At 42.2% G+C, this 26,713-nt stretch overlaps 1 protein-coding gene across 3 annotated transcripts in view; it reads right to left on the bottom strand.

Annotated features, from left to right (window-relative positions):
* Nucleotides 1-26,713, bottom strand: part of IL17REL (interleukin 17 receptor E like) — a 148,772-nt gene that overhangs the window by 18,707 nt on the left and 103,352 nt on the right. For 2 of the 3 annotated variants that reach the window (XM_068272696.1, XM_068272694.1), the window contains exons 12-16: nt 26,620-26,677; nt 25,871-26,016; nt 23,887-23,952; nt 8,889-8,946; nt 6,796-6,909 (exon numbers count right to left, since the gene is read on the bottom strand). In XM_068272696.1, the coding sequence (XP_068128797.1) occupies nt 6,796-6,909; nt 8,889-8,946; nt 23,887-23,952; nt 25,871-26,016; nt 26,620-26,677 (442 nt within the window). Of the gene's footprint in view, nt 1-2,975; nt 3,105-6,795; nt 6,910-8,888; nt 8,947-23,886; nt 23,953-25,870; nt 26,017-26,619; nt 26,678-26,713 lie in introns of all 3 variants that reach the window. The other variant, XM_068272695.1, reaches the window with a different exon arrangement.

Genomic DNA, 26,713 nt, shown 5'->3' on the forward strand with positions numbered 1-26,713 from the left:
GCAGGAGTCACCGACGAACAATGTTATAGTGGCTCAGCTCTGAGTTATTGTGGGGAACAGTGTGGTGGGCTTTGGGGACACAGTTTGACGAGTTGACTGCCTGGTTGTCAACCTGCACCTTCCTTGGCTTCGCCATAGTCACAGGCCTACCTGGCCTTCCCACAAATCCGTGCTTGCATATTAAATATGAAATGTTAAAAGTGGCACTTATTAAAAGCACCCAACTAGATTTAGCTATCCAAAGTATAACCCTAATTAATTCTGAAAATTCCTAAATAAACAGCTTTATGGTTGTACCGCAATAGGACAGCCATATTGCATTTTATTACATTTTTTATCTTAGACGTCCTTTCTGGTGATATGTGCCTTGAATTTGTATTTTACCTACCATAATCATATTACTGATAACATCAGTCTACATATTACAGGTGACATAATTCACACAGTACTTCTGTTTCAACACTGTTTCTTCACAAAAAAATAAATATGCTGAAATTGTTATTTAAAAAAAAACAAAAACTTTTTTATACATGCAGACTTGAAATATAAGTGATAGATCACCTTTAATAGCCATTTAATGAATTTCTCATGAAGAGAGAGAGGACAGAGTTGATTAATGAGAAAGGTGCCATTCTGTGGGAGTCCCCTATCAATGACTGGACTCAGGAAAGAAGGGGGGTTCCCAGATTTTAGGTGAAGGTGGAAAGTCCCATTTCTGGAGTAACATGATCTGGATGTGTGACTGGAACTTATATAACACTGCAATCATCACGGCCTCCTGTAAGCATGACATTTTATTCACAAAAGGGGACTACAAATTAAATATTTTACACCACTAAACTCTGGAATAGTATTCATGCAATTATTGCTTAGAAACTGGGCTGGAATCCAGGCTGTTGACATTGCTAGTTAATCGGTCAGGAGGAGCTAAACTTGCTAAAGGAAACTAGCTGTAAACTATGAGCTGTGTGGCGTTGGGAAATTCCCCCAGCTGCTCCTGCAGTGCTGTGTCACAAAACAATTAAACCATGTGAATACTGATCAAAGCACCTCTGCTGATCTGCTGACACATGCATCAGGTGTTTTATTGTAGCTATACAGGTTGGTGACTTCACTAAAAATAACAAAAATTCAAGTGTAGATGTAATTCTTTAGACTTTCATTTATATGTAACATGCTAACATGTTGCTGAATAATTGTGCTGTATTTTTGCATCTTACCATAATCATTGTTTTTATTATCTTATTGGGATTTCCCGGGAATTACAGAAATAAAAATTCTATATATCTGAAATACCAATTAGATTTCAAACAAACATGTATCAAAAAGTAAAGCAACTTATCTGACTGCTTATCTGGCATACTTCTCTTACCTCCAGTGTTCATAGATGAGTTATTACATCTTTAAATATACAGTTCTAGGCCTTTACCAGCAGAACTGGTTTTGGGAAGCATCTAATAGATGCCAATGCAAAGTATCGGTACTCGGCATAATGCGCCCAATACTAGCTAGCTACTATGTGGGGCATAGTTAGACTATACAATTGGCTAGTATTTACAATATCTGATTGGCTTTTAGTAGCCGCCAGGCTACTACATCGATTTCTGATTCGGTAGTTTGCGCATCAGGGAGTTAGTGTTAGGGGTGAGGGGGGGGGGGGGTTAGGGCTAGGCATTTAGGCACTAGAAGCAGGGCAGGGACAAGGTTCCCCAGCATCAGAGGCAGAGATTCAAAAGCTCAGAGTCCTCCACACACAAACACCCATACACAGTACACACACAAACACACATACAGTACACATACACACACATACAGTACACACACTACACACACATACAGTACACACACAGTGTACACACCTACACACAGTGTACACACGCAGAATACACAGTACACACACACACAGTACACACATAGGGTACACACAGTACACACACAGTACACACACATACAGTACACATAGAGTACACACACACAGAGTACACACACACAGTACACACACAGTACACACATTACACACAGAGCACATACACACACAGTACACGCACAGTACACACATACACACACACACACATTACACACAGAGTTCTCTCTCTCCCTCAAAACTCCAGTCCCCCTTCCATACCTTCTTCATCCCAGGCAGGAATCCACATGAAATCAGCTGGGTCCCCCTCCCCTTCAGTCATCCAAGGGCATGGCGTTCAAAGTGCTATCACGGGGTCCCTCCCGTGTCCAGTCCAGCCACAGCTCACAAGGGCAGCAAGTCTTGTCCTCAGGCAACTCTGCAGGAAGTCGGCACCACTTCTGTTAGAGCAGAAGATGGCTTCCTGCTGTTGTCTAGCAACACAATGCCAAAGCCATGCCTGTCATCAGAGGCAAAGGTGGCAATTGCCCCGGGGCCTCTACCTCTGCTGAGGCCCCCGCAGCACCGACCCTGCTACATTCTGCCTGCTCCCCCCGCTCGCACTGCTCCCCGGGGCCCTGCAAGTATAATAGCAGCCATAATTACCTATTGGTCCCGGCAGGTGAGCGGATGGGATGCGGCTGCACTCTAAGACACGCTGTCTTCCTCCCACTCTTTGACCTGGCACATGTTAACACATGACGCGCCGGGTCATAGAGTGGGAGGGAGACAGCGTGACTCAGAGTGCAGTTCAGTGTGGGGCTGCGAGCGGAGAGACAAAAGAGTAAGTTGGCAGGTGGGCAGGCACAAAGCACTATGTGGCAGGCGTGCCATGACCAGAGCACACAGGAATGTGCCCTCACGTGGCTGCACTCAGAGGCTGTGACCTTTCCAGCCTCTGCCTTGGCCCGGCCCTGATTAGGAGGGAGGGTTAGTGCGAGAATAGTGGACCAGGGTCTATAGAAAATTATTAGTAATATTACATTACATTACATATTTTAACTATCAAAATCACCTGGCGCCCATTAGAAAATTGTAGTGCCGCGATACGTACTCCTCACAAAGGCCTTACCTGGCCCTAACAAAGCCCACACCAGGCTTTCTGCTGCTTTGTCCTTTTATCTGGTTTCTCAATCTTTTTGTTCTTCCACTCCATCTGTTGCTGCAATTCCTATAGTCTTCTGTGGACCCCTTTTACTTCCTGAATGAACAAACCTGTTTTACCATTATTTAATCTTTTAGATGATAATGCAGAAGAAGGCTGACAGAGATTAATTAAATGTGGAAATTTCCATTCAAGCATGAGCTTTTTGTAATTTTCTTTTTCTTGTTTTTGACTGCGTCCTTGACCTCACCAGTCAGACTTTATTGACTGGAAGTGAGCTTATGGTATTCATGAACTTCATTGTGTATCAAAATGTGAGTAAGAAATACAATTCTATAGGTATATCTTGTATACTTGTGAAGTGTTATGGATTGTAAGACAATAAGAAAATGTCTAATTCAGCCTGTAAAGTGCTGATTTAGGTTTTCCATTGGCATTAAAGTGTACCAGAGACCAATTAAAAAAAAGTTTTATACATACCTAGGGCTTCCTCCAGCCTCATGTGCATGGATTGCTCCCACGCCCCCATCCTCCGCTGCCTGCAGCTCTGGTATCGGATCCCGTTAGTTCTTCCAGTCATGGCCAGTCTGCACAAGAGGAAGTGCTCTCTCTACGCTCTCTCCGGCGGCCAATCTCCCTGCTACCGGAGTGACAGTAGAGCTCCGTGAGCTGGCCCAGGAGCCGATTTCATTGGCTTCTGACACTGTGATCACTGTGAGCCAATCTCATTGGCTCACATCGATCACAGGGTCAGAAGCTAATGAAATTGGCTCCTGACCAGCTCACAGAGCTCTGCTGTCATAGCAATGGCAAAGCGAGTGAGCTTCAGCAATGGGAGACCGGTGCAATCTCTGGCTCTTAAGGGGCCAGAGAACACTGGTACCAAAGTAGTTAAGGAACATTTTATTTATTTTATTTTAGACACACTGTATCTGATTATTTTTCCACATAATCACTTTCTTCATTTAAGCATTTATCTTTCTACAAGGAATTCATTTCCTTTGCTGTAGTAGCATCACACCTCACTTATGGGTTGGAGGAATTGTTGGGGGGGGGGGGGGCTTTTGTTAATTCTGCTGAACAAACAGTTACTGAACTCTGCAGTCACATATAAAGTGGTGCAGGGAGAGAATAAATAAATTAACAGATGCACATTAAATTACACTGTAAGAATACATGGCAGATAAAAGCAAATAGCTGCCTGGTACTTTCTAGGTGACCCTTCTATAATGTTCTTATGCTCTTTCCCTTCGCACGCTGCTTGTGCCCAATTCAAAAAAACATCGATGGCTCTGCATGTCTTAACTTCTATTCTGCTCTTTGTTAATTTCAGTAATATGATTGGGTGCTGCAATGAGTCAAATGTCTTTTTAATGTCTACAACATTGGAACATATTATGGATTGCCCTATAGATATAATTCCATTTAAAGCTGTGCATGGTGTAGATGTGATCCATGGTATGACAGATTGGCAAGAGTTCTTCTTGGATTTGAGGACATTCTATTGTGTAAGGAAGAGTATTTTGTAATCCAGGATGGAATGGAAGTTTTGTCAGTGTCCTCAAGCCTCTGTCTGCAGTTAGCTGAATTGCTCCAACTCTAACTTTTCTAAAAAAGTAAATGTATAAAGTATTATTTAGTAACTAGTGGACCTTAGCCCGTTAAAAAACGGGCTCAAGGTCTGTCTCTCACTGCCGCTGCCACATGTCAGTTTGCATGCGTGCGCACCAGCCACACGTGCACGGGCACAACCGTCTGCTCGCGCACACACCCGCCCTGCTAACTGGCCCCGTCCTCCTGTCCCAACGGTCACATGAGCAGTGGCAAAAAGCACGGACCCAAGGACACAGAGCTAGGAGTACTGTGGTCTTTCTGGTATTCATGTATTGTCATTTTGCTGTATGTCACCCCTAAATATTGTCTGTAACCTAAACTAATGTCCAGCGCTGCGTAATATGTTGGCGCTTTATAAATACAATAAATAAATAAATAAATACACAGGGACAGTTAGCTTTTATTAGGTAGGATAAGCATAGTCGCTTTCCTTTTTTACAAAAAAATTGGTAGTAATTTTCAGTTTTTCACTAATATGTTTCTGCAGCATAGTGCATTGAAGTCAGTTGGCCTACAAGACCTTGTCAATGATTATTACTGGTGAGTGTTAAAATCATGTGATTTTTCAGTAACATCATTGATTCTTCACGGTCAGGAAAATACTAGCTAGCCCAGTGGTGCGAGAAGGAACTTGTTTAGAATTCATTTTTTTTCTAGTTGTTTCCCTCTGATTCATTTACTGTAGATGTGGGAAGATGATATCTCAGTAAAATTAAGAGTGGATGAGCAGAAACGTACCACATGCTTTATCCAGGTGATTAGCTGTAACACTCATCTAATATATATATGCGGTATATAATTTAGTGTTGTCTTTTATTTCACATAAACTTTTTTTTTTTACTTTTAGTTCTTTGTTCGAAATAGGTAGGGGATCAAAAAGTATCTTTTTACTCTCTCACTCGGGATGGGATGGACATCCAAGGCTCTTATTATTATTAAAGGGGACTCTCACGTTCCACCATACATGTAGTCATCCCTCGGAAACACTCCTGGGTGATGGTGTTAGCAATCACGCTGCAGATTGGAGCCTTGTTCCCAACACTCTGGAAGAAACGGACACTCACGTGAGCCTTGTCTCTGGTGGAGGAGAAAATATAGCACCAGGAAGAATCGTCCTTTGAGGGTGAGATCCACCTAATTAACTAATTCAAGTACGGTAGCTGGATTGTTGGAAGTGACATTGTGGACTATCCGGCCCATGTGAATTGTGCACAGATTAGATAATTCTTCACCAGCATATGACCTTTTTAAAGGGGAACTGAAGAGAGAGGTATATGGAGGCTGCCTTGTTTATTTCCTTTTAATCAATACCAGTTGCCTGGCAGCCCTGCTGATCCTCTGCCTCTAATACTATTAGCCATAGCCCCTGAACAAGCATGCAGCAGATCAGATGTTTCAGACTTTAAAGTCAGATCTGACAAGAATAGCTGCATGCTTGTTTCTGGTGTTATTCAGATACTACTGCAGAGAAATAGACCAGCAGGACTGCCAGGCAACTGGTATTGATTAAAAGGAAATAAATATGGCAGCCTCCATATACCTCTTACTTCAGTTCCCCTTTAAGGTAGCCCCTCATTATATATGTACAATGGCACAGAGGTGTGTGGTATGATTGCATGGATGCATGTGATGTACTGTATTGTGTTTCTGGCCAGACAATAATTGGTTTACAGTCCGTTCATTGCAAATGCACTTTATTTACATTGGTAGCAGCTAGCATATGGCTATGTTATCCACCTTTGACACTTGCTTTTAATTGTTTGTGGGAATGTGATGTATCTGCATTGTTTTTATCCATGGGGGATGTTGTTTGGATAATTTTGTATTTGAATTTTATTGGTATACTAGTGGAGGATTTGTGACCCGTTTTTCAATTTTTAGCTATGCTTGGTAGAGAGACAGGTATACTCTGTGTGATGGTGTCAGTCATCCAATGATCACAGATGATCTTTTTGAGTGATTAGTGTTGCAGTTTTATATTAGTGCTTTCTGTCCTGGAATTAGCAGGCAGGTGGTAGTTCAGGTATTGGTAGCAACTTCCATCAGACAGGAATAAATATTACTGGGAAAATTCTTTGAACCGCTCAGTATGCTTGTATAAAAAAAAATGCAATAAGCTGCAATTCTGAAAATCCTGAAAACAACTGTCGTCCATATGCGTATGAAAACATACCTTGAAATGTAAGATATCCAGTCCAAGTGAAGATAGTGGTTAATGCCAGGATGATGGCTACAACTACCAGCATCTGCAAGGAGCTCCCTTGATTAGGCATGCTGTCTTGCAACACTGTATAAAGACAAACACAATGTGTACTTCATGGGGAAAAGTAGTTGGGTTATACTATGTCAGCCAATTGATGATGAAGCAGGAACTATATAACCTGATCCTACTCAGATAAATGTTCTATTAAAATATAACCTTTGACCTTCCTACCAATTTTTTTTATTCTGTCCAGCCTTCCTGTGATTTACACACTGCTAGACAACCCAGTCAGACAACAAAGGCATTTCCTGACCTTTTCTCTCTCATCTACATACCGAGTGTCATGATCTCACCTCTTCCACGTTCCAGCAATGGATCTGACTCTTTTGGGTCCCAGCCATAAGCCTAGCGGAGTGGGCAAGGCATCCGTGACATCCCCTTGGGTGTGCAAACACATCTGTTGTTGCTGGGCAGCAGACGCATGTGGTGCCGAGTTGAGAAAGTGATTGTGCTCTCCGTTATACCCAATCACTAGAGATGGGAACATGGTTCTATTGGATGGTAGGTTGTGTGGCTACATCTGATTGGTGGATTAAAGTATAACTGCTCTGCTCTTGTGCACACTTGTTGCCCATGATCACGTCAGTCGCTAGAGCTAGCTGCTGTGTGTGATATCTGCCTGATACTTGGGATCTTGCTTGAACCCTGTTTACTCTATTGATTTCTGCTTGGACCGACCCATTGCCTGTATTTTGACTACTCTTCGGATTACCCCTTGTGTTGACAATTGGATTGGATTAACTGTGTATGACCCCTGGCTTGTCTGGACTATGCATTTGCTTTATCCCCGGTTGATAGTCATCTGATTCACATGTATGATCCTGGACTGCCTGACTATTCTTTGCCTGTGTTCCTGTCAACTGAGTTCTGGTGATACCTCTGACTAGATTGTGAAGTGCAATGAGATCTTCATTGTGGTCTCTCTTCCTGGATGTTGGTTTATGGTAAAGCATGTAGTTTGCACAAGATTTTGACTCTGTCTTTCATTATGAGTGTCTTGGTCACCCTTTACCCTGAGCGACCACTCAGGGCGCCAGTGTGTGCGACAATGCAAGTGAAGCATCCAGCATGGGAGAGGGTTGTGGTGTTAGGAATGGGTGGGGGCACCAAAATCAAGTTTCACTCAGAGCGCTGTGAATCCTAAGGTGGGTGTTGCCATCTATGGAATTACACGGCCCATATGCAATTCACTTTTCGTCCTGACTTTTCTCTCAGGTTATATTTTTTGCACCTTCTCAATAAAATGCCTTTAAAACCACCAACAAGCAGGAAAATACTCAAAATACTTTTGCTAATACTTTTTTACCTATGTTTTGGTGCTTTTTCTATTGCAGAGTGCTAAAAATGATTTTAAAGAGATGATGAAAAATGATGTCCAAGAAGAAAACGTTAATTGCATATGGGCCCAGGAGTCTAACATAAAGTTAGATTTAGGTTTTTCTGTCAGCTGATAGAACAAAAATATATGTTAGTCCTTTGTTTATTTTAGTTTTTAATTTACCATTAGTGTTTTTATTTAGTGGGTGTCTGTAAAAAAATCCCTTTATAGGTTGTATTCAATTAAATATATCTATAAAATTGTTCTTGTACTAGGGCTTTAGGAGCTACTGTATGCTTAGCATTGCCATCCTAATGATGATTTAGGCTGTGATCCTACTTGTGCTAGAGAATGAACATTTTTGGTCACTCTCCGCTCATTGCTAAACAGACAGTGAACTATTCCTACTTTAGGAGTCATTTACACTTGTCACTCTGCAATGGATCAGTGGGATCCATTGTGGTAAGCAGACTGCACTTCTGTCCAGTCCACGATAATCACGGCAGGCGGATGCGTTCCATCATAGCATTTGGGGGTAACGCATCTTTTTTGGGCTACAGCTGGACCACGGCGGACTATCAGGGCGAACACTACACTGTCAACTCCCGCTGGCCACACATAGTCTGGCACAAGTGGGAACAGAGCCTTCATGTTACTGTTACATTTTATTTTAACAGAAACTTACTGCAAGGAATACCACAGCTCTGCACAGGAAATGTGTAATTTACATCCACTCTTAAGCACTGTGAAGAAATAAAAAAGTAAATAGATAAGAGATTCATCTTAGATAAGAAAACACATGTACGGTGACTGGATAAACCAGAGATGCATTGATTAAAGGGAACCAGAGACGAAGCACCCTCGTGTATTTTACCATATATATCAGTGGAAACGTGAGAGAAAACACCTACCTTGCTCTCGGTTTCATTCTTCACTGCTCAGCCTGCTTCTGTCAGCCCTGATAAAATCCCCGACTGAGCATTCAGTCTGGCTTTGCTAAGGAATCTTTATAGCTGAGTCTGTCTTTTCTTATGTTTTTTCAAGCCCAAGCCTGCCCCCTTGTGGCTCTGTTATAATGACCCAGCTATAATGATTACTGAGCAAAGCCAGACGGAATGCTCAGTCAGGGATTTTTTCAGGGCTGATTAGAAGCAGGCTAAGTAGTGCAGAATGTAACAGAGAGCAGGGTAGGTGTTTTTTCTAATGTTCCCACTGATATATATGGTAAAACACATGAGGGTGCTTTGTCTCTGGTTCACTTTAAACACTTTTGTAACCCCCATTTAAATAGAGATAACAAAAATATTCAATAACAACAATGTTATTTTGAAACACTATTTACGGTAAGCCATTTCCTTACCTATGACCACAAAAGCCAACACATATTCAGCTTGTTTTTATTCAGAGAGCAGACATGTGTGTGCATTTTTGGTGACTTATGTTGCTAGCTTACTGGTTGTCATGCCTAACCTATGAGATAATTACTAAACCAGAGGAATTAATTGATCAAGATCGGTGCAAAGAAAGCAAGAGGAAAGGAAAGGGGTTTCTGACTGGTTACCCTGTGTTTCACTATTGCTTCAGTTTTCTTTACATATATTAATAAATGTTCCTAAATTACATGTAGTAAGCATGCTCTTTAGACCTCTATACTTGCTTACAAGTACTGTATGTAACTCAATGAATAGCGCAGTCAACTGATGGGTATAACAGACCAGGACAAATTTGGCAACAGCTCTATACATTTCATAGTATATCCAGTTTAATTTATCATACTTTCTAACATCTTCTTGGAGATTACAAGCCTGCAAACACAATGCAGTATTTAGAAATGGGTGCATGACTTGAAATTAATGGGTTCCATTTAGGAGACATACTGTACACTTCAAGTGATTAACAATGTTGAAAAGTGACTTGAACACAGTATGTATTTCTGAATGTCAGAATTCAGAAAGGAAAATATCAAATATATTTCCTGTATATAAAAAGGTTCTTTATTGATGCACTATGGCCCTTATGCAATTCACCTTATCTCCTAAGCTTTCTTCTAGTCGATACTTTCACATCTAATCATTAAAATTAATTTTGAGGCACCAGCAAGCTAGAAAAGATTAAGTATATTGACAGTAATTTTGGCAGTACTTTTTTTTACCTACTTTTTGGTACTTTTCAACTGCAGAGTACTGAAAAGTTACTTTAAACAGAAGATGAAATATGATCTCCTAGGAGAAAACGTGAATCAAATAAGAGATAACATAAAAAATGTGTTTCATTGTAATTTATAGCTGTTCTCCTGTGTTTGGCTCCATTATTCAGTAACTTATACCCCCTTTACAATAAGAAATAAAGGGTTAATAAAACCTTGGGGGGTGGGGTTGAAGGGTTTTTTTTTGTTTGTTTTCTTTTGCCCTTTTTTCAAAGCATTTTTAAAAAATTGACATAGACCCCCCCCCCCCCCTTCCTCTAAACTCTAAACTTTCAATTGGTTTGCCGGGGCTCAAGCTTCAGTATTGCTCTGAAAGAAAATACGTATGGTGGACTTGATAGTCCTCTCTCACTACAAAATCTTTTGAAGGGAAAATATATGCTTATGAAGGCCTCTTAAAAGTGTGCTTCGGGGGTGTGCGACATGCAATGGCCCTCAGGTACAAACTGAGATGTGAGGGAAACAATTTTCTATATCAGACAGCCTTATATCCATCTGTAGCTCCATCATTTCCTGACAAATATAATGACCAGGGAGAATAAGAACAGGCAATTAACAGGTAATGTTAAAGAGGAACTGTCAGGAAAATCTTAAAATTTAAAACACATACAAATAAGAAGTACATTTATTCCTGAGTAAAATACTAGGCTGCCACCATCTCTGTTTAAATGGGAAGAGAAGCCCAATCTGCCTGATACTAACACCTGCAAATAAAACGGTTAAAACACACACTATTCTTGCTAATAACAACACTTCTCGGTAGCGAATCTTCAGAAGGCTAGGATTCATTCTGTGTGTGGCTGAATAGTAGGTGTAGCCGAAAGATAAATAACTTTTAGAAGTATTTTTTTTTTTTCAATTGATTTTTATTGAAATTTTTCACAGTTTACAAATCCAAGATATAGGTAATGAGTATCATTAATGTTCAATAATTCTTTAGTTGAACAATGAACTGGAAAACAAAACAGTTATTTACTGTATAGCAACTCAGAAATAATGTATTATAGAACAGTTCTAAATCAGGTGGAATAAGCACCTTCAACTGAGTTAGTACTTGAAGCTCTAATTTTAATATATAAAGAAACAATCACCCACGTAAAGTGGGAATATGCCAAACTAATAGCATAAACACAACTAGTAGAGAGTGCATAGTGCCTTAATAAATGCGTAGGGCCGAGGATTACAGCCCATGCCAAATAGTCAATGAATTTACGAAGGTCTAGAGCTAGATCTCAGACTTGAAGAGGTTCAAGTAGATCTAGCCTGGCCCGATAGTAGGACCTGCTAGGTCAAGCGGAAAGGAGATGGGGGGGAGGGTTTATCATTAGTTTAGGATCTCCATGACTGCTTTTGGGACCAGCCTATTCTGTGGAAGGGAATTCTAGTTTTAACTGTTACGTATTGTTAGAGGGTGACCTTATGGGTTTAATTTCCAGTCAAAGGACCATATGTGTTGCCATACATTTTGATTGTTTCTGGATCTTCACAGGTATTCCATTTTGAGGTTATATTCTGTTTGACATCAAACTTGATTAGGGTCACATGTTCTGGCACGAAGCAGTGGAATACCTCGTGTTCTGGGGATGTCAGCGGCACCAATTTAATATTAAAATATTCACCAGATCCGGACCAGCAAAATTATATCATTTTCATATCTCTCATATCTCAGCTGTAGTGATTTTGGATAAATCCAGCTATATTCAAGAAGCAAACAGACAGCTCTCCAACAACACCTACTACAAAAGACTAGAAACAAACCCCACGCTACAATACTCAAGGGAATTGAAGAATATGCTTAATGATCTTTCCTCAAAATCATCTAACATACTTACATTAATACCAGCTAATCCTAAAATAGGCACCTTCTACATTTTACCAAAAATACACAAAGAAGGAAATCCAGATCGTCCTATCATCTCTGGTTTGGGGACACTAACAGAAAAGATATCTGGTTGGGTAGAAAACATTCTTAAACCCATGGTAAGGAATACAGCCAGCTACATCCAAGACACCACTGACCTTCTTAACAAATTGACTGCCATGGGTCCGATCCCAGAGGGTGCTATCCTGGCTACAATGGATGTTGAATCCCTTTATACCAACATTCCACACGAGGACGGTATTGCAGCTTGCCAACATTTCCTTCAGCTAAATGATCTACCAACAGAGCCCACACTACAACTTATCAGGTATATACTAACTCACAACTATTTTTCATTTGGGAATGATATGTATCTACAGACAATGGGCAGTGCTATGGGAAGTAGGATGTCGCCCCAGTATGCAAATTTGTTTATGGCCAGATTGGAGGAAAACTTCCTTTCAACTTGTGAAATTAAACCATGGGCTTACTTCAGATTTATAGACGATATCCTATTAATCTGGACAGCATCACAGGAAGAATTAATCAGATTCCACAAAAACTTCTCAGAGTACCACAAGAACATCAAGTTAACGCTCAGCTTTTCAACCTCCCATGTCAGTTTCCTGGATACCACAATTTATATACAAGATAGAATTTTACAAACATCCATATACCGTAAACCAACTGACCGGCATATTTACCTAAAATGGAAGAGTTTCCACCCGGAACACACCAAAAAATCTATTGTTTACAGCCAGGCTCTGAGGTATAACCGAATATGTTCTAATTCAGAGGACAGAGACAGACAACTTATGTCACTACGTAAAATATTCATAGATCAGGGATATGATCCACAAATCGTTGATGATCAAATACACAGAGCAACTTTAAAATCAAGAGAGGAACTGTTGAAGTACACCCCAAAGACTGAAAACAACAGAATCCCAATTGTGGTAACCTACAACCCAAAATTAAAAACACTGAGGAAGATATCAAAAGCCCTACAACCAATACTCCATAAAGACAAACGCCTGAAGGATGTTTTTCCTGATTTACCACTGCTTGCTTTCAGACCACCTCCCAATTTGAGACAAATGATTATCAGAAGTGCATTATCTACACCAGATACTCCAGGCACATTACCCTGCAATAACACAAGGTGTGAGACCTGCCCTTATATCTTGAGCACAAGCCAAATACAAATACCAAACTCACAGAAATATCATCAAATACAAGACCAATTTTCCTGCGAGTCATCCAATGTTGTATACATGATACGCTGCATGAAATGCCCCTCAAGAGGAATCTATATAGGAGAAACAGGACAAAAACTGCGCACAAAAATGAACCATCACCGCTTTAAAATTAATGAGGGTAAAATGGACACACCAGTGGGCCAACACTTCTGTGAACCAGGACACAGCATGCAAGATCTAAAAGTACTTGTTCTTAAGGGTAACTTCAAAAATGATCAATCAAGAAAAGTTTCTGAGTACAAATTTATAAAAATGTTCAAGACATTAACAGAAGGTTTAAATTGTGGAACAGGATTCATGACACCTTATGTAACATGATTGATTTGGCTTCATGATCTTCAGAAACCTGCTGGATTTCATGTATGGTTGCACTAACTCACTGGCTCCAGCCTGCTGATCACCTGACACCTAATGGATAAACAGTAACCAACACAACTGTCATCTTCGTGTTTACCATTTATCTGCATCAGTGTTTTACTTCAGCTTACATCTGGAAATATGCCTGAAGAAGGGGACTAGATCCCAGAAAGCTTGCATCATTTAACTCTATTAGTTAGCCATTAAAAGGTATTATTTCTTACAAAACGTTGTTTTTTTTCTACCTACATATCTCTCATATAAACGGTATCCCTTAAACAAGTAAAAATCATATACTTCATGTATTCCTAAGACTGGCTCCATGGCTCCGCCGTGGCTACGGGAGACCAAGTTCTCAATAGACCCCCTGCGGTGGACTTCCTGCATTCTCACCTAGCTTCAGCAAAATTGTACTGAATCACACTTAGCTGAGAGAGAAGTTTCTTTGAACCAGGTAATTGAATGTAAACACTGGCATCCCTGGAGAACACATTAATCCCCATGAAAAGAAACTCTGCCCGCAGCTATGAAAGGGCAGATTCCCAAAGGAAGACCCCCCAGGCTGAAGTTTGCTGTACCTAAACATACAATCTGGGTTGTTAACGGCAATCGATGCAGAAACCCGATCTCGTTGTCTCACGGCTCTTCCGTGACACCCGCCCTCCCTGTTGCTGACCAATCACGCAGCAGGGAGGGAGGGCCCATTAGAAGGAGGCAGTGAGGCCACAGGAAAGGAGCTGAGCGCTGAGCCGCAGTGTTCTCGCCACTTAAAGGGACAGCACAGCGGCAGACGGGATTCAGCAGGGGTGTGCAATAGCGCGCCCCCTGCCTATGACAGTGCTCTAGGAGACTGGCCCTTATTATTTATAAAGACATTCCCTGAACAAGATTTATACAATGATGCTGGCCAGCCTCCCTGCTCACCGTACACTTCTTTGGCAGTTGGACGGAGCAACTGACATTCACTAAGTGGTTTTAAAAATAAAGAAAACCCTGAAAACCCCCAATGAAAAGATGGGCTAGTCCAAAATCTGTCGGTAATGTCAGATTTCTACTACTTACTGTAAGTGACAGCAACATAGAAGAAAAGTAATTTATGGCTTATTTTACTCTGAAAGTAATGTACTTCTTATTTGTATATGTTTACATGTATTTTAAATTTTAAGATTTTTGCAACAGAGGTCCTTTAACCACTTGCCAACCACCCACAGCCGATGGGCGGCGGCAAAGTGGACTCCAAAAGGACGGCAATACGCCCAACGGCGTTGTGTCCTTTCGGCATGCCAGGGGAGCGATCGCATCACTGGGGACGTGCGCTTCCCCCGGCAACTGGCTCCGCCCACCCGCGACGACAACCCCTAGGCCGTTCGGAAGCGCCGGCGGGTTGTTAACCCCACGGTCGCCGCAATCAAAGTGTATAATACACTTTTTAATGTATACAAAGTGTATTATACACTCTGCCTCCTGCCCTGGTGGTCCCAGTGTCCGTGGGACCACCAGGGCAGGCTGCAGCCACCCTAGTCTGCACCAAACACACTGATCCTGCCCCCCCCCTTCCCTCTGATCACCCACAGCACCCCTCAGACCCCCACCCCTGCCCACCCCCCAGACCACTGTTTACACCCAATCACTCCCCTAATCACCAACCAATCACTCCCTGTTACTATCTGTCAACGCTATTTTTTTTTTATTCCCTAAACTGCCCCCTGGGGACTCCTGATCACCCCCCACCCCTCAGATTCTCCCCAGACCCCCCCTTCCTGTGTACTGTATGCATCTATCCCCCCTGATCACCTGTCAATCACCCGTCAATCACCCCCCTGTCACTGCCACCCATCAATCAGCCCCTAACCTGCCCCTTGCGGGCAATCTGATCACCCACCCACACCATCAGATTGCCCGCAAACCCGCCGTCAGATCACCTCCCAAGTGCATTGTTTACATCTGTTCTCTCCTCTAAACACCCACTAATTACCCATCAATCACCCATCAATCACCCCCTATCACCACCTGTAACTGTTACCCATCAGATTAGACCCTAATCTGCCCCTTGCGGGCACCCAATCAACCGCCCACACGCTCAGATTGCCCTCAGATCCCCCCTTATCAATTCACCAGTGCATTATTTACATCTGTTCTTCCCTGTAATAACCCACTGATCCCATGTCAATCACCTGTCAGTCACCCATCAATCACCCCCTGTCACTGCCACCCATCAATCAGCCCCTAACCTGCCCCTTGCGGGCAATCTGATTAACCACCCAAACCATCAGATCGCCCGGAAACCCGCCGTCAGATCACCTCCCAAGTGCATTGTTTACATCTGTTCTCTCCTCTAAACACCCACTAATTACCCATCAATCACCCATCAATCACCCCCTGTCACCACCTGTCACTGCTACCCATCAGATCAGACCCCTATCTGCCCCTAGGGCACCCAATCACCCGCCCACACCCTCAGAACGCCCTCAGACCCCAGCCCTGATCACCTTTCCAGTGCATTGCTTGCACCTATTCCCCCCTCTAATCACACCTTGAGACACCCATCAATCACCTCCTGTCACCACCTGTCACCCCCTAGCACACCTACTCATCAGATCAGGCCCTAATTTGCCCCGTGTGGGCTCCTGATCACTCGGCCAAACCCTCAGATCCCCCTCAGACCCCCTTCCGATCACCTTCCCAGTGCATTGATTGCATCTATTTTCTCCTCTAATGACCCCCGAGACACCCATCAATCACCTCCTGTCACCCCCCTAGCACTCCTATCCATCAGATCAGGCCCAATACAACCTGTCATCTAAGAGGCCACCCTGCTTATGACGGGTTCCACAAAATTCGCCCCCTCATAGACCACCTGTCATCAAAATTTTCAGATGCTTATACCCCTGAACAGTCATTTTGAGGCATTTGGTTTCCAGACTACTCCTCACAGTTTTGGGCCCCTAAAATGCCAGGGCAGTATAGGAACCCCACAAGTGACTCCATTTTAGAAAAAAAAGACACCTCAAGGTATTCCGTTAGGTGTATGACGAGTTCATAGAAGATTGTATTTTTTGTCAAAAGTTAGCGGAAATTGATTTTTATTGTTTTTTCACAAAGTGTCATTTTTCACTAACTTGTGACAAAAAATAAAATCTTCTATGAACTCACTATACACCTAACGGAATACCTTGGGGTGTCTTCTTTCTAAAATGGGGTCACTTGTGGGGTTCCTATACTGCCCTGGCATTTTAGGGGTCCTAAACCGTGAGTAGTCTAGAAACCAAATGCCTCAAAATGACCCGTGAATAGGACGTTGGGCCCCTTAGCGCACCTAGGCTGCAAAAAAGTGTCACACATGTGGTATCACCGTACTCAGGATTAGTAGTATAATGTGTTTTGGGGTGTATTTTTACACATACCCATGCTGGGTGGGAGAAATTTCTCTGTAAATAGACAATTGTGTGTAAAAAAAAAATCAAAAAATTGTCATTTACAGAGATATTTCTCCCACCCAGCATGGGTATATGTAAAAATACACCACAAAACACATTATACTACTTCTCCTGAGTATGGCGGTACCACATGTGTGGCACTTTTTTGCACCCTAACTGCGCTAAGGGGCCCAAAGTCCAATGAGTACCTTTAGGATTTCACAGGTCATTTTGAGAAATTTGTTTTCAAGACTACTTCTCACGGTTTAGGGACCCTAAAATGCCAGGGCAGTATAGGAACCCCACAAGTGACCCCATTTTAGAAAGAAGACACCCCAAGGTATTCTGTTAGGGGTATGGTGAGTTTATAGAAGATTTCATTTTTTGTCACAAGTTAGCGGAAATTGATTTTTATTGGGTTTTTTTTCATAAAGTGTCAATTTCCGCTAACTTGTGACAAAAAAAATAATCTTCTATAAACTCACCATACTCCTAACAGAATACCTTGTGGTGTTGTCTTTCTAAAATGGGGTCACTTATGGGGTTCCTAAACTGCCCTGGCATTTTAGGGACCCTAAACCGTGAGGCGTAGTCTTGAAACCAAATGTCTCAAAACGACCTGTGAAATCCTAAAGGTACTCATTGGACTTTGGGCCCCTTAGCACAGTTAGGCTGCAAAAAAGTGCCACACATGTGGTATTGCCGTACTCAGGAGAAGTAGTATTATGTGTTTTGGGGTGTATTTTTACACATACCCATGCTGGGTGGGAGAAATCTCTCTGTAAATGAACAATTGTGTGTAAAAAAAATCAAAAGATTGTCATTTACAGAGATATTTCTCCCACCCAGCATGGGTATGTGTAAAAATACACCCCAAAACACATTATACTACTTCTCCTGAGTACAGCAACTTTTTTGCAGCCTAACTGCGCTAAGGGGCCCAAAGTCCAATGAGCACCTTTAGGCTTTACAGGGGTGCTTACAATTTAGCACCCCCCAAAATGCCAGAACAGTAAACACACCCCACAAATGACCCCATTTTGGAAAGTAGACACTTCAAGGTATTCAGAGAGGGGCATGGTGAGTCCGTGGCAGATTTCATTTTTTTTGTCACAAGTTAGCAGAAATGGAATTTTTTTTTGTCTCAAAGTGTCATTTTCTGCTAACTTGTGACAAAAATAAAATCTTCTATAAACTCACCATGCCTCTCAGTGAATACTTTGGGATGTCTTCTTTCCAAAATGGGGTCATTTGGGAGGTATTTATACTATCCTGGAATTTTAGCACCTCATGAAACATGACAGGTGGTCAGAAAAGTCGGAGATGCTTCAAAATGGGAAAATTCATTTTTTGCACCATAGTTTGTAAACGCTATAACTTTTACCTAAACCAATAAATATACACTGAATGTTTTTATTCTTTATCAAAGACATGTAGCACAATAAATTTGGACAAAAATGTATACAGAAATGTTACTTTATTTGACAAATTTTATCACAGAAAGTAAAAAAAAAATCATTTTTTTGACAAAATTCATGTCTTTTTTGATGAATATAATAAAAAGTAAAACTCGCAGCAGCAATCAAATAGCACCAAAAGAAAGCTTTATTAGTGACAAGAAAAGGAGGGAAAATTAATTTAGATAGTAGGTTGTATAACCGAGCAATAAACCGTGAAAGCTGCAGTGGTCTGAATGGAAAAAAAGGCTCTGGTCCTTAAGGGGTAGAAAGACTGTTGTCCTCAAGTGGTTAAGGATCATATTTTGCAATCCTTTCACTTAGTAAATAAGTTTGTGTCAGTCATATATAGTTTTTGTTTGAAGCTGAAAGAAATGAAGATGGGGGCTTGATACTTATTAGCAAAGCAAATATCATAGACTGGCTTGCACCATATTTATAGTATCATGTGGAACAAAATGTCCCTGTTTGTTTGTCAGAGGGGGTATATTGTGCAACCGTGGAAAGAATTCAGAGCAGCTTATTGTGAAAACATGATTTGTTCTTTTTGCATTATCATGGTTAGATAAGGTTTGCCCCATCTGATGAATAGCAGGAGGTATTTCTGCTCATAATGGAAAGAATGGAATATAAACGTTTAGAATGACAAATAGATTGTCATATGTACTTCAGCTACCAAAGTTTTCCTTCAGTTGACATTCTGAGATATATTTAGAACACCTATTATTTCAAACCCTTTATATTCTGTGAAATGATTAAGATCAGTTCTTTTGCAGCGAAGAATAAAAGAGCTGAGCACTGCCAATATCAACTGACCCTTAGATGTTGCCAAGACGTCACAGTAATCACCAGTGCAGTGGCATAACTAGGGATTTGACACCCTGTGCTGATTATTTACAGACACCCCCCAAAAAAACCACCAATGGGAGGGCCAACAGGTTGGGGCGCCGAGCATGTTGCTGCAAATTTTGGGGGATTTTGGGGGAAAAGGAGTCGTCATGATATGGACAGAGCTAACCGTTATGAAACTCTATACTCTATACCAGGGGTGCCCTCACTTTTTCGGCTCACGAGCTACTTTAAAATTTGCCGAGTCCAGGAAATCTACCAACATTTAGGTAGCTATGTATATGTGCCTTCAGTATAGGTAGATAGGTATAGGTGCCTGAAGTATAGATAGCTAGGTATAGGGGCCTTCAGTATAGGAAGCCAGGTATAGTGTAGTTAGGTATAGGTGCCTTCAGTACAGATAGCTAGGTGTAGAGTGGGGCCGAACCTCCGATTTTAGGTTCGCGAACCGGGTTTGCGAACTTCGCGTAAGGTTCGGTTCGTGTAAAAGTTCGCGAACCGCAATAGACTTCAATGGGGATGCGAACTTTGAAGGAAAAAAAAAATTATGCTGGCCACAAAAGTGATGGAAAAGATGTTTCAAGGGGTCTAACACCTGGACCCCCAGGTGGAGGAGTGGGATACATGCCAAAAGTCCCCGGGAAAAACCTGGATTTGACGCAAAGCAGCGTTTTAAGGGCAGAAATCACATTGAATGCTAAATGACAGGCCTAAAGTGCTTTAAAACATCTTGCATGTGTATACATCAATCAGGTAGTGTAATTAAGGGACTGCTTCACACTGACACACCAAACTCACCGTGTAACGCACCGCAAACAGCTGTTTGTGTAGTGACGGCCGTGCTGGACTGGTGTGCACCATGGCGAGAACAGGTATGCAGTGGCGGGTTCACTGGACAGAACAGGTATGCAGTGGCGGGTTCACTGAACAGAACAGGTATACAGTGGTGGGTTCACAGAACAGGTATGCAGTGGTCACTGAACAGGTATACAGTGGCGGGTTCACTGAACACAACAGGTATGCAGTGGCGGGTTCACTGAACAGGAATACAGTGGCGGGTTCACTGAACAGAACAGGTATGCAGTGGCGGGTTCACTGAACAGTACAGGTATGCAGTGGCAGGTTCACTGAACAGGTATGCAGTGGTGGGTTCACTGAACAGGTATGCAGTGGTGGGTTCACTGAACAGGTATGCAGTGGTGGGTTCACAGAACAGGTATGCAGTGGTTTGTTCACAGAACAGGTATGCAGTGGCAGGTTCACTGAACAGGTATGCAGTGGTGGGTTCACTGAACAGAACAGGTATGCAGTGGCAGGTTCACTGAACAGGTATACAGTGGCGGGTTCACTGAACACAACAGGTATGCAGTGGTGGGTTCACAGAACAGGTATGCAGTGGCAGGTTCACTGAACAGGTATGCAGTGGTGGGTTCACTGAACAGGTATGCAGTGGTGGGTTCACAGAACAGGTATGCAGTGGCAGGTTCACTGAACAGGTATGCAGTGGTGGGTTCACTGAACAGGTATGCAGTGGTGGGTTCACAGTACAGGTATGCAGTGGTGGGTTCACAGAACAGGTATGCAGTGGCAGGTTCACTGAACAGGTATGCAGTGGTGGGTTCACTGAACAGGTATGCAGTGGTGGGTTCACAGTACAGGTATGCAGTGGTGGGTTCACAGAACAGGTATGCAGCCAGGAACAAGCTAAGCCTAACTAATCTTTCCCTATGAGAGACAGTCTGCAGCAGCTCGCCCTACTCTCACTAACGCAGGCACACAAGTGAGCGTAATGGCCGCCGCTGCCTGCCTTTTATTAGGGGGGAGTGGCTCCAGGGGCTAGTGTAGCCTAATTGGCTACACTGGGCCTGCTGACTGTGATGTAGAGGGTCAAAGTTGACCCTCATGGTGCATTATGGGGCGAACCGAACTTTCGCAAAAGTTCGCCTGCGGGACGCGAACGCGAACGCGAACCACTGAAGTTCGCATGGAACCGTTCGCAGGTGAACCGTTCGGCCCAACTCTAGCTAGGTGTCGTAGGGGCCTTCAGTATAGGAAGCCAGGTATAGTGTAGTTAGGTATAGGTGCCTTCAGTACAGATAGCTAGGTGTAGTAGGGGCCTTCAGTATAGGTAGCCAGGTATAGTCTAGTTAGGTGTAGGTGCCTTCATTATAGTTAGCCAGGTATAGTGTAGTTAGGTGTAGGTGCCTTCAGTATAGTTAGCCAGGTATTGTGTAGTTAGGTGTAGGTGCCTTCAGTATAGTTAGCCAGGTATAGTGTAGTTAGGTGTAGGTGCCTTCAGGATAGTTAGCCAGGTATAGTGTAGTTAGGTGTAGGTGCCTTCAGGATAGTTAGCCAGGTATAGTGTAGTTAGGTGTGGGTGCCTTCAGTATAGTAAGCCAGGTATAGTGTAGTTAGATGTAGGTGCCTTCATTATAGTTAGCCAGGTATAGTGTAGTTAGGTGTAGGTGCCTTCAGTATAGTTAGCCAGGTATAGTGTAGTGAGGTGTAGGTGCCTTCATTATAGTTAGCCAGGTATTGTGTAGTTAGGTGTAGGTGCCTTCAGTATAGTTAGCCAGGTATAGTGTAGTTAGGTGTAGGTGCCTTCAGGATAGTTAGCCAGGTATAGTGTAGTTAGGTGTAGGTGCCTTCAGGATAGTTAGCCAGGTATAGTGTAGTTAGGTGTCGGTGCCTTCAGGATAGTTAGCCAGGTATAGTGTAGTTAGGTGTAGGTGCCTTCATTATAGTTAGCCAGGTATAGTGTAGTTAGGTGTAGGTGCCTTCAGGATAGTTAGCCAGGTATAGTGTAGTTAGGTGTAGGTGCCTTCAGGATAGTTAGCCAGGTATAGTGTAGTTAGGTGTGGCTGCCTTCATTATAGTTAACCAGGTATAGTGTAGTTAGGTGTTTGGGCCGCTTACCTCCCTCCAGTTCCAGCGGCGGTGTCTGGGGCTTCTCCTGGTCTCCCCTCCTTCGGCCGCACTGGCTAGAGTGCAGATGGGTGGCTAAATGAAGACTCCGGGGAGCGCAGGGGGTGGCAGGCAGCGTGCGTTGATGCATTGTGCCCAGCGTCGCCCCCAGCTATGACGCCGTGGCGTCCTCCTCTCGCGCTATACCCTCTCTCTCCTCTCTGCCTCTTCCGATTGGCCAGGGGCCGGCAGCAGAATCTGATAGCTGCCGGCCACAAAATTTAACATGACAAATAGGCGGTTGCGATCTACCGGTAGATCGCGATCGACCTATTGGGCACCCCTGCTCTATACAGTGCTGCAGAAGATGTCAGTGCCACTGGCTTCTGCAACAGCAGACTGATTAATTACTCTGAAAAGGGTAAATAATTACTCTGAAAAAGGTAAATAATTAATAGTCTAGGGCACTATTGCAGGGTATTACAGCAGCCAGTGCAAATGGCTACTAATGACAACTTCTGAAGCACTAAACACATCCTGCCACTTCTCTCTGCTAATGCCCCAGCTGCAGCACAGCAATCATTCTCTCCACTCACACTGCTGCTCTGCACACTCACTCACTGCAGGCTGTGTGTAGAGAGCGAGGAGACACATTGCCCACGGGACAGGAAGGGGGACGGGTGCTTTATCTAGTGCAGGGAGTAGAACAGTCCCCTACACTGCCTGCTGCTATTTTCCTGAATGTTGCCCCAACTATGAAAAAGGTTCCAGGTGGAAGAACACTGTGGCTGAGTACTAAAGTGGCACCCCAGCTATGGCTACACCCAGTGCTGTGAGCACCTGCAACCTTATGGTAGGTATGCCACTGCACCAGTGCAGAATTAGGCAAGTGGTGCCAGGGTCAGTATTGATCCGATAGCTGCTCCATGTATATCATGCTTATACAAAGGCCAAGCCACCAAATGCCAGAAGCCAAGCATTTGTCCACCATAGAAGCTTGACATATGCGAAACAGCCATCAGAGGAGCACTGCCAATATGAACTGACCTTCATTACAGTACCACCAATATGTTACAGACATCACCAAAAACACATTTTTAAACTTTAAAACAATTAGAGGCATAAATAATATAAAATGTTGAAAAGAAAAATAAAGGCAGGTGCTAGCAGGTGCTAGAGCTACTGAATGACAGTGTTGACCAACACAAATTAAATGATTCCAAAGCATTTCCATCTGGATAAATATGTTGTGATCCACCATAAAGATTAACATTCTAGTAAATCAAACTTATGCATTGGGATGACCTGGGAAACACATCAGTTGGATGCACATTGAATGAATTATGATAATCTTATAAGCTATTTTCAGCTTACCTGAATGCAAATATTTGGCCCACAGATCTTTTGTGACAAATTCAGAGTGACGTTGTCCAATGTTCCCTGTTCATATAACAAGTTACTGTTAGGAATGTCGTTGGAACGGACAGTATTTTTAGATTGTATTAAAGGGTTTTAGGACACATTTCTTGCTAATAATTTCTTTATAACCCTGTAAATAACTTGTGGGATGTACTAGCACATATAGACATACCGGTAGTTGGATTTTGCATCACTTTATCAGGGTATTTTGACCTCATCAGTCCAAACTATGGACATCTAAGGTTTTATGACATAAGGTTTGGGGTACAGCATTGTACAACAAGTACCCAGCTTAGTAACAGCCACCAAGATTACAACAGGTACCCAGCTTAGTAACAGCCACCAAGATTACAACAGGTACCCAGCTTAGTAACAGCCACCAAGATTACAACAGGTACCCAGCTTAGTAACAGCCACCAAGATTACAACAAGTACCCAGCTTAGTAACAGCCACCAAGATTACAACAAGTACCCAGCTTAGTAACAGCCACCAAGATTACAACAAGTACCCAGCTTAGTAACAGCCACCAAGATTACAAAAAGTACCCAGCTTAGTAACAGCCACCAAGATTACAACAAGTACCCAGCTTAGTAACAGCCACCAAGATTACAACAGGTACCCAGCTTAGTAACAGCCACCAAGATTACAACAAGTACCCAGCTTAGTAACAGCCACCAAGATTACAACAAGTACCCAGCTTAGTAACAGCCACCAATATTACAACAAGTACCCAGCTTAGTAACAGCCACCAAGATTACAACAAGTACCCAGCTTAGTAACAGCTACCAAGATTTAGTGTGTGTGGCCTGATGTGTTTTTTTTGTGTGGGATTTTTCAGTACAGTTAGTTTTTGCCACTGGGACTTTGTACCAAATGTGGATGGATGGGGCTCTTCTGAAACCTACCTTTAAAATAATAATTAAAAGAAATTTCAACAGAAACCTACCTTAACATCTTCTATACCTCAACCCTGAAATATCCCTATCCAGAAAGTGACCAACACCAAAACTATCGGCTTCCTAAATTCTGGAGCTTCTCTCCAATTCTGGAAATTCTGAATCTGTAGAGTGATCACCAAGAGTCTCCATAACTTGTAGCCCTACATTATAGCCCTTTATCTAATAGCCTCTTTCTTATTTCATGACTTTCAATTTTCTCAAATGTGAGTGAAAAGGTCATCTTCCAGCAAGACAAATTTAGTGCAAGAGGCACCACCTCTCCAATACATACCACAAAGTAATCATTCACAAAATTAATGTTTTCATTTGTGAAATTTCTTTCATCACCACTACTTTAAAGCGGAATATAACCCAGAATTTCTTCTTTGCTCTAATAGATTAATCCCAGCATATTATATACAACCAGCATTTTTTTTTACTAGAACATCATTCAAAGGGTTAAACACAGGCTTTAGAAGCTTCCCTGCCAGCTTCCCTGCTGCATCCGAAATGTTAAACAATGTAATCTTGTGTTTACATAAATGTATCAAGTAAGGAATGGGACACATTCTCTGACTGTGGAGAAGCTCCAGGACACAGACAAATAGTCAAATCATGTCTGCCTGAAGAAATGAATGAATGAAAGCAGTTATTAATAAAATGCAAAGTCAGCTCACAAAGCATTTTCAAACAAGCATTAAAAAAATACAAAAGACTGAACATAACATTTAGCAAAAATATTTTTATTAGACACATTTATTTACACTGGTCTGAACATCCAAAAAATAAAACTGAGACCTGAAATCTAACCCATTCCCAGATGTAATATGTAAATGCCATTAGATACAGGATCACAATGTTTTACAGAACAAAGGATTATTATTACCATATTTTTCAAATCATAATGCACACTTTTTCTCCCCCCCGTACAATAATATATAATGCTTAGTACTGAAATAGACAATTTACAATGGTAGATAGTATTCTACTGCGTACTCACCCCATGATCCAAGGTATAACTTTGCAGTTTCTCACATGAATTAAAGTTTGTCTGGTTACATATAGAAACAGAGAATTTAGCTTTGGTCTGTGACATCAGTCTGATTTGTATTATTTCATTGATAAGATGGGTTTCCATCATCCAAGCTGCAATTGAAAGTATGGAGCATATAAATAATGCATTACGAATGCAAATATGACTAATATTTAAAAAGTCCTACATAATGCAAGTCAGAGACACCGAATGTCTGTCCCTTAAAGAGAAACCGTAACCAAGAATTGAACTTCATTCCAATCAGAATCTGATACCCCCTTTCCCATGAGAAATCTTTTCCTTTTCACAAACAGATCATCAGGGACTCTGTATGGCTGATATTGTGATGAAACCCCTCCCACCGTCATAATGTCAGGACCATGGTTCTGAAATCGCACTGTGGGAGCTTTGTTGCATTGTGGGAAATAACAGCTGTTTACAGCTGTTTCCAACTGCCAAAAAAGCGAGCAGCATCTCCTACCACTGACATCACCTGCCAGCAGTAAAAATGTCACCATGTGATAAACGTCAGAATGTAAATCAGGGAGAGGAAATATTTATGCATAATTATTGTAAAAATGAAACAGGTTTTATTACATTATGTTCACAGGAGTTCCTCTTTAAGCTTAGCTGCTATAAATGTATTTGTGTGGTTAATGTGAACATAGCAATTGCAATGTATGACTTCACTGTTTGTACAAAGTAATTTATATTACCAGGAAATGATCCTGAAGCAAAAGGACATCTCACCCAGGAGCCTGCATCAGTGGTAAACTGAGAATAAAGGAATTAAGAATACTTGTAAAATGT

This window comes from Hyperolius riggenbachi, chromosome 3 (assembly GCF_040937935.1).
Source record: "Hyperolius riggenbachi isolate aHypRig1 chromosome 3, aHypRig1.pri, whole genome shotgun sequence".
Taxonomy (NCBI): domain Eukaryota; kingdom Metazoa; phylum Chordata; class Amphibia; order Anura; family Hyperoliidae; genus Hyperolius; species Hyperolius riggenbachi.